At 39.6% G+C, this 16,087-nt stretch overlaps 1 protein-coding gene across 4 annotated transcripts in view; it reads left to right on the top strand.

The window, feature by feature from the left end:
* Nucleotides 1-16,087, top strand: part of LOC118223676 (kalirin-like) — a 150,451-nt gene that overhangs the window by 95,917 nt on the left and 38,447 nt on the right. For 2 of the 4 annotated variants that reach the window (XM_035410526.1, XM_035410527.1), the window contains exons 32-33: nucleotides 1,612-1,754; nucleotides 1,928-2,030. In XM_035410526.1, coding sequence (XP_035266417.1) covers nucleotides 1,612-1,754; nucleotides 1,928-2,030 — 246 coding nt within the window. Of the gene's footprint in view, nucleotides 1-1,370; nucleotides 1,514-1,611; nucleotides 1,755-1,927; nucleotides 2,031-4,620; nucleotides 4,782-16,087 lie in introns of those variants that run through there. The other 2 variants (XM_035410528.1, XM_035410529.1) reach the window with 2 other exon arrangements.

Below are 16,087 nucleotides of genomic sequence, written 5' to 3'. Positions count from 1 at the left end.
ACTGTGATCATTGTATCAAATGAAACACTTGACAGTATAAAATAAATATTATACAATGAGTTGAAAATTTCATAATTTCATTTTCTAGTATCACATAGATGCAAACACTAATTTAATTTCGCCATACTATGTATATAACATATAATAAAATATAAAATATGTATATACAATATAATGGAAATCAATCATATATGTAGACATACACATCACAAATGTTTTGGTAACAAATCTTTAAATGAGAAAGACAAATTTCTGACTGGGGTCACAGGTGACTCCAATGCCTCAAGGTCATAGAGCTCAAGAATCTTAGATCTCACAGGTGCCATAATACAAACAATCGAGCGGCCTTCATCTTAATTTTAGTCAGTGAGTTTTCAGATAGGTTGGTAGCCAGAAGAGATTGTCAAATAAGCGGGGGTAAAAACACAAGGCTGGTCAGTACACAGCACACAATACAACTTTCCAAAAAAAAAACACTCCACCCAGGTGTGCTCAAACTGGCACTCAAACATAGCAGTGTTAATTGGCTGATTAATTCCAGTGGTGTTGTCAATCAACATTGGGCCACAACGTCCCTTCACCTGGCAATGGGTGGAGCCCAGACTATGATAGCCATTTTTATAAAAGCTGCTACATTCCTGGGCACTGTATTAGATGAAAGTATTTTAAATTTATTTGAAAAGTATTTGAATGACTTATTTGGAAATTCTTGAAATATTTCATATTTCTTTGAAATAATATTTGAATTCATTTTTTGAATAATTTGAAATATTACAAGTATTTGGTTTCTAATGAAAGTATTTGCTTCAAATAGGAATCATTTGTTTGGGCCCATTCATTTGCAATTATTTCAAATACATACAAATAAAAAAAGAAATTCTTCATTAATATCTGTATTTGACCCTGATCTGTACCCTACCCTGTAAAAACTGGTGGCTGGATCTGGCCGATGGTGGGCTATAAGGAATATGAGGTGGGTTGGAGTGGAAAGTGAGATTTTACAGAGCTTGAAGAAACAGCACTTGCCACCTCCACACTGCGTGAATGGGTTTTTCAATCTCAGCACCTATTCCCAGTTATATCCTCTTGGGATGACAGGAGCCCAGTTACTCTGAGTGCATGCTGAAAGGCCTGGATAATTAATTACATGGTGTGAAAAGCATCTCCATCGCTGCTGCTGCTTCTGCATCTCAACCTCAGATTTACTTCAGAACTCAGTGACGAAAGAAGGGTGCACCTGACAGGAAAGTGAACATTTCCTGTTTACAATCTGAAGCATGTTAAACACTGATTTGATAAGATGTGTGGTCAATGTGTAGCTTTGCTCATTAAGTAGGATATTCATGTGGATGCGAACATATTTCCATGTTCCTTGAGAATTTGATGTTGAATGTGCAGACTTCTGGGCAGACTAAATATGAATGGACGTGTTCTCTTCAGTTGGCATAATATTAATAGATATGAATAGATATGATCAGCGGTGGCCATGTTCCTACAAGCATAAAGTTCAGTGGTGAGTGCATACAGTATGACTGGCAGCAGCCATGTTGTCTCTGACAAGCATAAACTGTCAATAAACATGATTGGTGGCTGCTATTTTTTCTTCCACAGGCATCCAGCATCGAGGTGAAACAGGAGTGGATCAAAAATATTCGTGAGGTGATTCAAGAGAGGATGGTCCACTTGAAGGGGCCACTTAAAGAGCCCATCCACATGCCTAAAACACCTGCCAAGCAGCGTAATAACAACAAAAGGTAAGAATCTCTGTGAATAACAGGAACGCCTATCCACATTAGAAACTTCTTCACTGAAAGCTCTGCCTTCTGAATTATTGCAGTGTGGAGCCACTAATAATATATTTTGGTTCTTTTGACTGATGTTTGCAATCAAATGTTTTATTTGGTATTTTGTGTGACTCCTATTCCAGGGACACAGGGGATGATGCAGACAGTCAGGGTGACGGCAGCAGCCAGCCCGACACTATCTCCATAGCCTCCAGAACTTCACAGAACACGGTTGACAGTGACAAGGTAGGAACACAGAACATTTTTGTAGTGCATGTGCTAACATTGTCCGAGAATTTACTCCTGAAATTGAGTGTAGTTAAAATGAATTTGTAGCCATGGTTGTGGAGTAATTTAGCTGTACACCTCTTTACTGACTTGAAATTAAATCAATTAAAAGTTCAGAAATGTAGAATTTATTCAGGGTAAGGGAATGAAGCATTGTATTTATGAAGGATGAGGGTATACAATACAAAAGTGCATATTTACATTTTGTCTCAAATGTTAACATGATACATCTACAGCTAAGGTAAATCCAAGAATTGTATTTTTCCTTTCAGTGAGTTGAAATGTTTACTCTGCATCTCTGAAAGTTAAGATAGTATGGGGTTGTTAGTGTGGCCATGTCCAGGCTTCTGAGGGTGTAGTAGTTGTGTATGGATGTTTGGCCTTTATTGTAAGACTTTGTGGGTGTTCATATGTGTGTTTCTAGGATGTAAGACTTTTGTAAGCATTGTTGCATCTGTGTCTGTCGGAGATACAAGTTTAGGGGTGTTTTTGTGTGTGTGTATCTTGCGGAGATGAGACATTTGTGAGTGTTAGAGGTGTGTATCTCCTACATGTAGCTGACTGTGATGCCTCTACAGCAAATTAACACTCTGCCAAGTGTTCTTTTATCTTGCCATCTGGCCCATCCAGTGCGGCTGGGGCTGAGGCCCAGAATTCTTCTCTGTTGAAGAGTGCTGGTTCTAATCACACCAAGGGCGTGCAGAGAGGGAAACTCGCTCTCCTTTTTACAAAATGCATACTCTGCATGCATACATTCCTGCATATGTGACAGGGTGTAAGGCATCAATGTGTGCAAGGCACCAGTGAGGGCCTAGTTATAACTGAGCTGAATATGGTTGGATTGAAGGATATAGATTGTTTTCAGAACATGAGCACTTGACGAGACTACTTCTACCTCTTGTGGGTTTGTTGACACCAGCACCCCGGTTTTGTTTTCATCTGCCTGTCATGCTGTTAGCTGTTTACAGATCACTGAGACATCACATCCTTTCTCTTCTTAATGTGTCCACTTTTTAGGAATGTATGTGTGTTCATTTTCTGTTCAGTATAGTCCCGAAAAGCTTGACATTCCCTAACAGTATCGACATGAATGAATGTTCTGTTGTACATGACACACATTACCCTTAGCAGTTATCAAACTCTGCTCTGGCACAGAAAGTGTATCATCATAAAAAGTATTCAGTATTCTATACTGTTGAATTAGTATGGTTCTGTTTAGAGCTCTATTAATGCACACTTGAAAGATGAGCAGATATATAATAGAAAACTACGGAGATAGATGTAGAATTCCTTTCAAGTGAAATGATATATACAGTATTTCTGATAATGTAATGTATTCCTGCAGTGATATGTACAGTATTACAGACACACATGTAATGTAAAATACAACATATTTTAAATAAAACTAGCATGTGCACACATGGAATAAATAAGATACTGTAACAGAGGAAAGATACTCTAAATAATGTCCCTACAAAGAAAAGGAAATAGCTTTCTATACCTGCCTTATTTACTCATCATCACCAGCAGAATGTGAAACCAGGGCATGGCCAGAACAAACACGCTGTGTTTATTTTACTCTTCTGTGCTAGTGAATGAACACTAGGCTCGTGCACTCGTGCTTCACTGGCGCAGCCGGGTTCCTGCGTGAACACAAACAAATGTTGCTGTTTTCTGTGAATGAATCATCATTTAGGCCACTGGCTGCCTTCCAAGCCCGTGGCGTCCTGGTGTTTTGTCCAGACGGGCAGTTTGGCACTCTGCACTAGCATAAGTACCACTTGCCTGCTCAAACCCTGGTTACTCCTTTTCTTGGGGTGTATGCGTGGATGTTTTTTGCTCCTTGAGACACAAGAGCTGGGATTGCTGCCTGGAATTCTTCAGAAAGGTTCAGAAAGATTCTGCAAGGCTCGTTGTATATTGCTGATGGTTACAAAAAACAGCAGATTCTGTGCATTCTAGACAGCAGTTTCTGTGGTGAACCTCTTGTTTCCCTCAACAGTTTCCACCCACGACATCGCGGGTGAAATAAATGCAACAGTTTGAGAAGTCTGATTACTCAAAGTCCCTGGAGACTTAAACCACAATGAAAATAAAGTGAGCATGCACAACTTAGACAACCTGTATACCACTGAGTTAGTTACTATGTTTAACTAATAGTAAATGATCTTATTTAAGTGGTCTAAACTCTTATGTTTTTTTTTCACTATTTCTTAGTCTGGCTCAGTTTTACTGTGGGGGTTTATGGTTATAGAATAGAAAAGATTGTGCTCTCTTGAGATCAAAGTTCATACACCTGCATAACCCTCTATTGCAAAAGATTTTTTTTTCTTTTCCTTCTTCAGAACCAATGACTTATTTGATTAGTGAGCAAGTAAGTCCTTCTGTGAGTCACAAGTTTCTCCTCATGTGCCTGCCTCCTGTACTTGGACGTCTTGGTTTTCTGCCCAGGGCAGGGCGTCTCTCTCTCTCTCTCTGTCTCTCTCTCTCCTCCCACCTCTCTTTGTCACTCTCCCTGTTACTCTCCCTATCTTCCTCTCAGTAATAGCGCCTCAGGTGTTGAAGCAGTCATTCAGTCAGTACGTGAACGGCAGGGTCAGGGCTTTACAGAGCCATTGCCCTTCTCCCAGCACTGTTAGAGAAGAGCGCTACAGAGTACACGCAATGCCCAAGTGGATGAATTTTAAACTTTCCAAAGAGAGCAGTCGCGTAAGTAACAGCGATATTGTTTACTGAAAAAGTTGTAGTCACAAACAATTGCTACAACAGTTGTCTTCGCTTACAAATGTGCTTGGTGTGCTTGGTTTTAGACTGAGTTTTAAGGTGTGATGATATGTTGAAGGCAGGATTGCTTTACAAAGTAAACATTTCCTTCTCTGGAACTGATTTTCATGTGGAAAATAGATGTCAGGACACATGTTTTTGAAATTTGGCTGGCAGATGTTGGAAACATGTAGTACAAAGTTAATTTCATTTTAAGTATTGTTAATGTGGCATGATAGTCATTTCTGTCTGTTACAAATCCCCTGCTTGAATGTTTTTAAACCATAGGAGAGGTGGTGCTTTCTCCTGAGACTAGCGTCATGTATTAGAAACTCACATTGTCTGTTAGAGCCTTGGTCAGATTTGTGTACATAGACCTGATTTATGTGTTGAATGTTATTTGTCTTAAAGTCACTGCTGTTTATAAAGATCAGTTTTTTGTCTCATGACAAAGCTCTATGGAAAACATGAATGGCTAAACATTTGGAGCTGGGAGCTTGAACAGGAAGCAAACCATTTAGCTTCATAATGAGATAATATTGTATGGTTGCACTGGCAGGAAATGCAGTTGAAAAGTTATATTTACATGAGGTTTCGTCTAAATTACCAGGTAATCTGGACAAATATGTTAATAATGTTGCTCATCTCTTAGGTATGCATATAATACATATAAAAAAACAAAGTTATGGGGCTTATATCTTTCATATTCTAGAAAATATGAAAAGCTTATAATAAAACACTGGAATTCAATATTTATTTTGGAATTCCCTGCTGTTCCATATGAATATATTTAGATTTACAGAATGATTGTGTGTAGCTTAATAATTTTGTTTTTTTAGCTGCGACCGCAGCTCTATAGCTCTGTCTGTCGGTTGGTTGGTTGGTTGGTCAGTTGGTCCACGAAAAGTGTCCCACCCCGTAGCGGCCACAGTTTTCGCTCCAGGAGGCTGAAATTTGGCATGGATGTTGGTCATGACTGAAGGTAGAGCTGAGTAACTTTCAAGGCCGATTGACCAAGAGGGGGTGTGGCGATGGGCATGGCCTATTACAAAAAGGCACATAACTCCTGAATGGATTCACAGATTTGCACAAGATTTTATGGAAAGGTTGGTCATGAGCCAAAGAAGAGGTCACGTGTTTGTGTGAGCGTGTGTGCGTGGATGCATGCACACATGGATGCATGCGCGTGTGCGGTCGCAGCTATTGCGGATTTGCGCTTGTTTTAAATAAAAAAATTAATTTGACCCCTGTAGCTCCTGCAGTGTCCATATATGACAAACAAAATCTACTGACCCTCACGACATGTGCCAATGCAGTGTCCAGGAATTATTTAATTTCACTGAATGTTGGGTGTGTTGAGTTTAGTCAAAACCCTATTTTTATTTTAGAAAACTATTGCTGATACTACAGTAGCAATTTGTGTGATGGGCTGTGGCATAGGGAGCAAAGTGGGGGACATGGCAAAAATACCAACTAATACATGACGTTTCTGTTTTCAGCTAGTGTGTAAACTGTACAATAATATCATTATCGTACTTAATTCATTCTCACTCCCTTATATTTTCATGTTATACCCAAATACATGGTAGTTGAACTTGAGGTCCTACAGTACCCAATTACTGCTATTAGATTCATGTCAATGAAAACTGATTAAAGTTTCTGGTTGTTTTAGAAATGTATGGATTTTGTCCATACAATTTGTTGGCAACTTTAACCATGTGAGCAGCAGAACTTCAACAAACTAACATTAGCTAAGAGCTACTTGAGGTTTTCTACTGGTCAATAGTGTCTCTACGATAGTGTCTTCTGTTGCCTGGGTAGTCCTCTCCATTGAGCCTGATTGATTCTAAATTAAGAGCCGTGAAGTATGATGGTTTTGCTGCTGTGAAGGCCAGGAGAGCTGACTGGGCTATCACTAGCTTGTCTCAGTGTCATAATAATAATATATAAAACATCAATTATACTTTAGTTTGTAATACATTTTAAAATTGCTAAAAACTTGTGCAATAGTAGGCTATTTCTTTTAAATGACTATTATGTATAATATAGCTAGTGCTATGCCTTATTTATTGGATGGATAATATTTTATTGGATATATTAATAGTATGTGTGGTTTGTGTGAATAACAGTCCATTGATTAAGAAAGGAGTAGCCACACACTGTGCTATTACTTGGTAACATCCTCATAACTGAGGAGAACATTTCGACCATTCCTTCACTGTTTTATTCTGTTGACTAACTTGGCAGTGCCAGTCTAACATTTATTAAGCAGGGGTGTGTATATGTCCTTGGTCAATTTAGATTTTCCATACTCCATTTTTACTTTTTTGGTGTTTCAACAGAAAGAAAGCGCTGGTTATGAATATTTCCTCTCTGAGGCTCTCTGGGATAGGGATAGATGTACAGACCACACCCTGGACCATCCAGTTTGCAAATGTTCCAATCTGGTCTTGAACTTGCACTGTCAGCGGCCAGGAAAGCACCATGATCACTTTTATTTTCTTTGTATTTTCCAGTATGAAGTCATAGCAGAATTGCAATGAGAAACACAGTGAGCTGGATTCAATAAAATCCTCTGAGTATTTTAAGGGCGTATGTAAATCAGTCGAACCAAAACAAATCTTTCCCGTGTTGATCTGGCATGGTAACATAATGAAGCCAATTTTTCTCTCCATGGGGAGAGGAAGTCGGAAGGTCTAGCCAATAGCAATTACTTTTCACTGAGTGATTGCCACTATGAGTTACATCTGATAGGTCAGGTTTAACAAAACGTTGCAATTGTAGTATTAGTTGTAAGTAGTAGTGAGTAGCAGTAGTAGTATATTTTATAAATTTCATTGACTGGGAAATACTTTACAAGGACAGAGGCCTTTTTAAAAAGTTTGGGAAGCACATAGTTAAGGCCTTATCTTTTCCAGTTTCCTGAACTTTCAGTCCTTTTGAGTATAAGGCTGGCCCGTATGAGCCTTATGACTGTATGGTTGAATCTGAATCTGATATGATTGAAATGCATGTGCCCTTAATGTGCCTAGGCACATTTTGAATGAATTCAGGGGTATGTTGTCCAGAGGAACTGTCTCCATAACAACAGGTCTTAGACCCTTGAATGCTGAAACTAATATTGTTTAACCTGTTTACCCTTTGAAATGAGGGACTGTCACTCGCTTGCCCCCAAAATCACCTAGCAACCAGTCCACCATCCCCCCTTTTCCAAGTGACCTGATACCGTGCAGGTGGTGGGTGAGAAGGACAACTTTGGTCACATCTGCTCGAGCCGCTTAAACCTGAGAGGGGCTGACATTTAAGGGATAAAAACACACAGCAGACCAGACAGATCCTACTTAGTGTCCACCTACCTCAGTGTTTGGTCGGAGCTACACTTATTTTTAACACAGCACTAAATGAGGGATTATTAGTGAGAAAATAAGACCATTATTACAGCTGGCTCCTGAACCTTTGCCTCAGTATAAGAGAGTATTGGCCAGCTGAAACCAGAATGCAGTATTTACTGCATTTCACAAAATGGACGATGTAATTGCACCGTTTGTGTGGCAGTGTACTGTAGTGGTTTACAGCTACCCTTTTTTGTGGTGTCTGGCTTGGTAAGTGAATCTGCAGTACTTGCATTGACCTCTTTTTTGATTCCAGAACTCCTGTGGGATGGTAGTTTATAATCACATGTTTTTTTTAGTTGCAAAAACATGTGATTTCTCAGTGCTAAAATAGCAAATGGCTCCTCTGTTTGAAGTCTTGACAGTTTGACAGATTTTGCCAGAGACTTAAGGATTTCTTGCTTCTAACAACTCAAAACTGAATTTGCCCATAATTTTCATCAACATTTTAACAAAACTAAGAAAGCCACCTCCCTGAAGCATTTTATGTATGTATTTTATGTATGGATTATTGTGGGCAGACACAAGTTGTCCTTTATTTACACCATGCAAGGGTATAATTGAATCTCTCGCTAATCTTTATGTGCGATGTGAGAAAAATAATGATTCTGTCTGGACACCAAGGGCACCACTCCTCATTGATTGGTCATAGATTGGCTTTTTGCCAAAGGGTTTGAGTGTGTGAGTGAGAACACATGTATTTGACACATTTGTGTTTGACTCAGGTTGAATTTGTGTAGGGGAGGGGGGTTGCTTATGAGTGTATTTATGTTTGTGTGTCTTTGTGCGCAGGAGTTGTTCATAGACTCTTTGAAGGGCATGAGCTGAAATGGCTCTTGCCTTTGCTTTGTGCTGCCCTATGCAAGATTGAGGACAGCGGGTTGGAAATTGTGAACATGAGGGGGCCCGGGGGGGGGGGGGGGGGGGGGGGGGGAGGCTAGCACCTGTAGTTTAAAAAACAAAACCAAGAAAAAAAAACCACTGCAGCCATTTTTGCTGTCTCCAGGCAGGAGACATATGCTGTGCACATGTGATTTTGTGCGTATGGGTATGCATGCGTATTTATATGTGTGTGTGTGTGTGTGCATGTGCACAGAGGTGTGGCTTGTCTGAGGAAAAGGGCGATGCTTCAAGCAGTACATTGGTCAGGTTGTGGTTTTCTTTACTGCCTAGGGTTAAAGTGCTAAATTGTAAAACAGTTTTCCTTTTATTGCAGCGTAGGAGGTAAAATGTGTCTGTGGGTTTCATAACTTACTGAAGCTGTTTGGAGTAATTATGTTGATATAATGCTATTTGTTCATTGTTCTCTTCAGAACTTTTGCGACATCCATACTGTGCCTGTTTAAGCATGCTCTTTTGGCTGTCATAATGTAACCAATTACTGCGCGTAAACAATCCACAAAAAATGTTTTTCTGTGTGAAAGCACAGATTCAATTTGGAATTTTACTCCTCTGGAGAGGGAGTTTGTATGTGTGTTTGCCCAGATATGTAGTCACACTTGGAATGAGCACATAATTTTTTGGGCGGAGTGTGTGATGTTGAACGCTCTGTACAAAACGCCCATACTGTTCTGGACAGCTTGTCTTCATGGTGACAACAGTTTTTCTAGACTATTATTTTATTATCTGGTATATTTTTCACTACACCAGTACTCAGTGTTCCTTAGAAGGTGAAGCATGGATACTATGAGAACAAGGTCATTGGACTATCTCTGTGAGACTTTTTGCATTGAGGAATATTTTTAACAAAGCTACCATAACCACCCCCTCCCTCCCAAGAAACATGTCTGTACCTATAAGCACCTGTGATTTTTCCTGTATGAATCTCAAGGCAAGTAGACATATTTTCTGACATCATCAAAAGTTTATCTTGCATTTTCATGGAGGAGATGTCTACCAGTATAAGTATAGAAGTGCTCGGGGGAGAAAAATGTGTTTATAGCGCACACAAGGTGGCCATCCTTATTGGGCATATTTCTTGATCTGTGTGTCTGTACAGCATGTTCTCCTAAATGATCTCTAACAGTCCAAATATAGGCAGTGATGGGTAGAGCTGAAACATCTCAGCACCAGCTGTAAATTCACATCCGGCATGCTCTCTGTGTAGCTTTGTACCATTATGCAGTAGTAGTGGGCTAAATATTGTGAGCGTCTGCACATTAAAATTCTCTTCTGGCGAACCATGACCCTTTGTACAATACACATTTCCCTAAAAATACAAGAACAAACGTGAGAGCACTGGCCTTTTGAAGCAGGCAAGCTATTATACTGCACCTCCCAACCCTCAAAACATGAATTTATGACAATACACAGGTTTGGGTTGGGTTAAAATCGTCATACTGTTATGTGCCGTGACTTGGTAATTGGCTGTAATTTTCTTAGTAATGCAACAGATTACCTTTCTCTAAAAGCAAAAATATTAATGTAATAAGGACTGTTGAAGTGTAAGTCGTGGAAGACAAATTTTGCTTATGTATAAAAACATTAAATGAAAATGACACTATAAATATGCAGGTTACGCAATAATTGCTCACTACATTTGTTGTTATTTGAGTATGCACTACTGTTGTTTCGCACCCATATGTATTACCACAGTATTACCACAAAGCATGTGCAATGGTATAGGTAATTTATCCTTAAAGATAAGTTTACTACATAGGTTAAGCCATTGGCCTGATAGTACACTTTGCTCTGCTTCCTTGGAAAGCGCAAGTAAATAGCTATGACATCACACCAGAGTAGTAAGTGAGAGCAGATGTACAGGAAGAGGGTGCGGCCGAGCCGTCTCGGCCAAGAGGTCTGATGGATTCCCCAGCAGGGACCTGACAGCTAACCAAGCCCTCGCCTGAGTTTATAGCTCGACTGCAGGCCTCTGAGTGGGAGTCACCTTCACAACAGCGTGGATGAAGTGCACTCTAGAGCTTTGGAACATGAATCATGTTTTGAGACTCTTGCTGTGGTGCTTCATCGTGAAGTTTGTGCTGATGAGTTGTAGAGGACGTATCCTGGGATTTGGCTGCCGGGCAGTCTGTCTTCACAGTGGCAGATCAACTGAAGGCAGTTATCAGGTGACTCAGTGAGATTTCCTGTGTCCACAGTTAGCCTGGTGAACTGAAACACACATCAGTATGTGATCATAGGAAACCCCCTCTAGTCTCATGAGGAAACATGCTTGCCTCTCAAGGCAAGCTTCATTCCTATCACCATTTTCCATACAGTCAACGGTTGTCTTTCCATGTTACATGCATGAATTAATTCCATGGCTTGTCCTAATTATCAGTGTAACTTCAAACCATTAAGAGTTCTTTTCTTAGCTTTATACATCTGCTAAATTATGGGATTGATCGAGAGTTGCTTATTGTTCTGTTCTAAGCCCAATTTTAAAATACTAAAACTGTCTGTTTTCTTTGTTCAACCTTTTTAACCCATGGTAACACTATATTGGAAAAAAAAAACTTTTTTATCGTGATATAAAATTAGTAATTTGAGGAGATGGACATTGTTCTTATGAAACATTTGTTTTTTTTGCAGATACCTTTTAAACCCCGGAAATTAACACTGTTAGCATCACCGTTTCGAAACATGGGAATTAGGGAAACTTTTATTTGTGGAGGTGGTTCCCCATCTGCTATGATGTTCCAGGATTAAACAGTGGGTGTGATGTAACTAACATATGCACAGACCGTAAGAATGACTTGCACATGCAGTTTACAATGATCTGCAAAAAAAACACCAAAAAAACCCATCAATTCTGTACTGTCAATAATGAAAACATGTGTGTTCATTGCTGTTCAAGCTATTGATCAGAAACTGAGGTAGAAGAGTATACGGGCTGGACTGTGGGCATAAAGCTAGCGAGGGATTGGTCATGCTGTGTCATAAAGCACACAGCCTATGTGAGGGGACTTTGAAAATGGAGGAGTGGTTTCCTAATAAGCTGACTAGCCAGCACAACTTAAATGGATTCTTGTACTGTTATTGAATAAATACATCTATCCATCAACCTAATACGAAGGTTTTATCGAACAAGTGAAGGCAGCATTGGTTTTCGTTTCATTACGCTGCTTCCTCTGAAACTTGTTCCCTCAAAAACTCAGTGGGCCCCGATACCCAGATTTTATTGAAGTAGAGATGGATGATAAGGAAGACTAGTATTACTGAAACTGCCAAAACATTTTACTGATTCATTTTATTAACTACAATTAGGGTTGGGGTAGATTCAAAGATGTTTTAAATGCATTGTACTAAGCACTTTTTCCCACGGCGCACATGGACTGGCACAGTGGACTATGCGTGGCAAATTCTGGTCACTCACTCACTCAGTCAGTCAGTTGGTCAGTCAGTCAGTCACTCACTCACCTACTCACTCACTCACTCACTCACGGACAACCTTTGAGGGACGTTCGGTGGGATACATGCGCAGGTGGGGCTTCATTTAGTAGGACGCATGCGTAGGTGGTACGGCACAACATTTTTAAACACAGCTTTATCGCCGTTACTCTAGCTAACCCTAACATGTTCGCGTTTCGCCTACTTTAGCTAACCTAGTTAGCACGTATGGATCGCCTACTTTAGTTAACCTAGTTAGCGTATATGGATGCTATCCTGCACGCATGTATAGGAGCTAAGGACACACAGCTACAACCGCCGATACAGATGTATGGACACATGGAGGACAACAAATAATGTTACAGAGGTGAGGGCGTGCCATAGCTAGCTAGCTAAATAGTACGGAGGGCAAAACGGAGCTTTATAATGTTGCCAGCAGTGTATGTGCATGAGCTCGACAACACATTTCTCATAGAAAAGGTAGTCTGTAAATTTTTTTAGTTAATTACAGTGGTGGTACAAGTGACAAGAAGTAAGTGGTACTGTGCTGTTAGCCTTTATTGATCGCCGTATAAGGTTCATGTAAAGTAGCTAGCACAATCTGACAGCACTAACCCATAAAAATGTACTGTGAATGGTACTTGCTCAATCAAACGGTAAATGTGAAAAACATACGATTACAGTCAGCGGCACCGAAATTTTCTGTCACACCCTCAATAAACAACAAAACTCCCAGTAAGATTGAATTAAATCTTTTAACGTTTTCTGAAACGTTATCGATTCTGCTTGGCAACAGTGAGTGAAACTAGGTGATCTGAGCGTATAGTTTCTATGCAAATTACGTCAAAAGGATTCAGCCTTGTTGTTTGCTACCTAGACTTCACAGCATAGTCATTGCCGTTATCATGATTGCAGCATGAAGTGTCTATTTTCAACCAACTGCCATATATGAGCGCATAAAATAAACCAAAAAATATAGTTCGCCAAGTTGCGCCGTGGGTCTGGACGGTTTCATGCTTGTTAAAATGCTCTTTCAATATCACATTTTACATTTAGACTGTGATACAAATTACACCATGTACCTTTTTCAGTTCACACACACATATCATACTAAAAATGCATCACACTTAAGTTAAGTCATTCTGACTTTCCTTCCAAAATGAAGCGAATCTTTTGTGGGAGCTGTAAAACAAATCCCACGTGGAATAACAACATTGGACACAGTTAGAGTATGTTCAATTCTGAGACTTTTTCATGAAAACATCAACAACAGCAAAGCCTGAGTTGATAAGGAATAGAGAAAGGGATTTATGCCAAATTCCAGGCTCTAGGAGATATTGTATTACATCTTAAATGTCCTGTGACTGAACCCACTGAGAACCTGTCTGTACAGAGGCACAAGCAGCTCACCTGTCTCCATGGAAACCACTTTTGGAGGACATACTGTTTCTTCTGAAGGTTTAGGTTCTGAATGAAAGGAGGACACTTTGAAACCTTTCATGTGCCACAGCCACAGCAGCCCATTACATTACATTCATTTGGCAGATGCTTTTATCCAAAGCGATGTACAAAAAGTGCATTTCATGGTCATAGACAACTGCTAAACCCAGGTTCAGTAAGGTACAATACTTATTTTGTACAGCTATTTCTAGCCAAGAACACAGTTCACACAGTGAACACTATTCTGACATAACCTCTACAAAACAAACTAGGCAGAAGAATAAGCTACAGTATTAGGACAAATACAAATTACGAAAAAGTGCTGGGATGGGGCAACATGTGACAAGTGACATGAAAGGGGTTTTTTTTTTTTTTTTTAACCCTCTGGGGTCTAAGGGTAAAATGAGGCACACTGGTGATTGTGCGATGCTCTGACATTTGTGTAAATTTCATCAACTTTATATAAAGTGATTCCAAAGTGTTTCATATCTTTGTTTTCAGCACATACTCAGCTACAATAATATGGCAGCAGTAAGTAGGTCATAATCATGTGTGGATTGTAAACTGCTCTAAAAACACACAAACTGTAAACAGTAGTTTTGAACATGCACAGGAATGTTGTAATAAAGCACACTGAACAATTGTGACTAAGACTTTTGGTCACTGAAATGTGTTCATCAAGGTCTTGGGTATCAAAAGATGACAAAATATTTTAGCAAATCCAATGAGAAATATAAAATACATTGCTAAAAGTTAGTGTTGTGACTACTATTTTTCAACACCAGGTGAGAATGGGAGGGCAAATGGCCTTTCTGTAATGAATATGCATTGGGTAGGACGACCTGCCAGCTAAGTAGGCTATTCACACCTGGCCGCATGCCTCCCCACCACTAAGACAAAGACTCAGTGAGCCATTTAGAAGACAGAAACAAAGACATCTTTTGATTTTCAGAACATTTATTGAAGCAAACTATATGCATGGAAGATGAGATGAGACTGGTGTACTCTTGCAACGCTTGCGTGGCCTCTTAGCTAGTGGTGAACTAGGCCGTGTTTCCTGATCAGCATCTCTGTAAATATGATAAAAACAAAATTGTTAGGAAATGTGACATCAAATCAAACTTTATTTATATAGCACATTTCCTTCAACAGGTGAAAATTAAATGTCCTTTACAAAAAAGGGGCAAACCACTAACTAATGAAAACAAAACTTAGGAAATGTGACATGGTTACATCATATACAAACAAAGAACCAAACAAACACAACCAGACGCAGAGAGGTAGCCTATAATTTTGAGAAGCAATGGTTAGAATCATTCGTAGTGTGGGAATTTACAAGCGCGCATATTAGTGAATATTCCTACAAACACACAGAGAATGCAATACAGCACACATTTACAAATAATGCAAGCTATCAACGAAACAACATTAGCTAAACTAAATAAACATTGCTATTCCAGCTCAACTACACGCAACTCATCAATAACAAAGCCTCAATCTGAAGTAGGCTAGGTCTGTTTAGCTAAGTGGTTATTATATTGCTATTTCCCGAATTTACTTACAGTATGCTAATATCGATTGTGCGAGGACATCAGTCTTAGCCACGCCACGGGCTATTTATTACCAATATGATCGAAAAACATACAGTCTACCTGATACTTCTAACACAACCAGACGTGGAGAGCCTAGCCTATAATTTTGAGATGCAATAGTTCGAATCGTTCGTAGTGTGGGAATTTACAAATGCGCATATTGCTGGATATTCCTACAAATACACAGATACGTTGCAATACAGTACACATGTTTACCAATATGATCATAAGAAATATACTTACGCATGAAGTTGATCCTCAGCTGGATCAGTTCGCTGTTCGAAATGACACCGCTCTTCATCAGTGTCGGCTTCCGGACGGACCATTTTCCAAAATTAAACTAAATGTTCACCTCAAAAGAAGTGAATTAGGCAACACTTTGACATTCTATCCCGCTTTCGCAGACTTGGCATTTCTCACATGGATCTCGCATCGCCCCTCCTTTAGTCTCCTTCTATGGAGAGTAATTATAATGTTGTTAACATGTGAATTGGGCGGA

Source organism: Anguilla anguilla, chromosome 3, assembly GCF_013347855.1.
Source record: "Anguilla anguilla isolate fAngAng1 chromosome 3, fAngAng1.pri, whole genome shotgun sequence".
NCBI classification, from domain to species: Eukaryota; Metazoa; Chordata; class Actinopteri; order Anguilliformes; family Anguillidae; genus Anguilla; species Anguilla anguilla.
The sequence above is the reverse complement of the archived record's forward strand: the minus strand, read 5'-3'. Positions and strand labels throughout refer to the sequence as shown.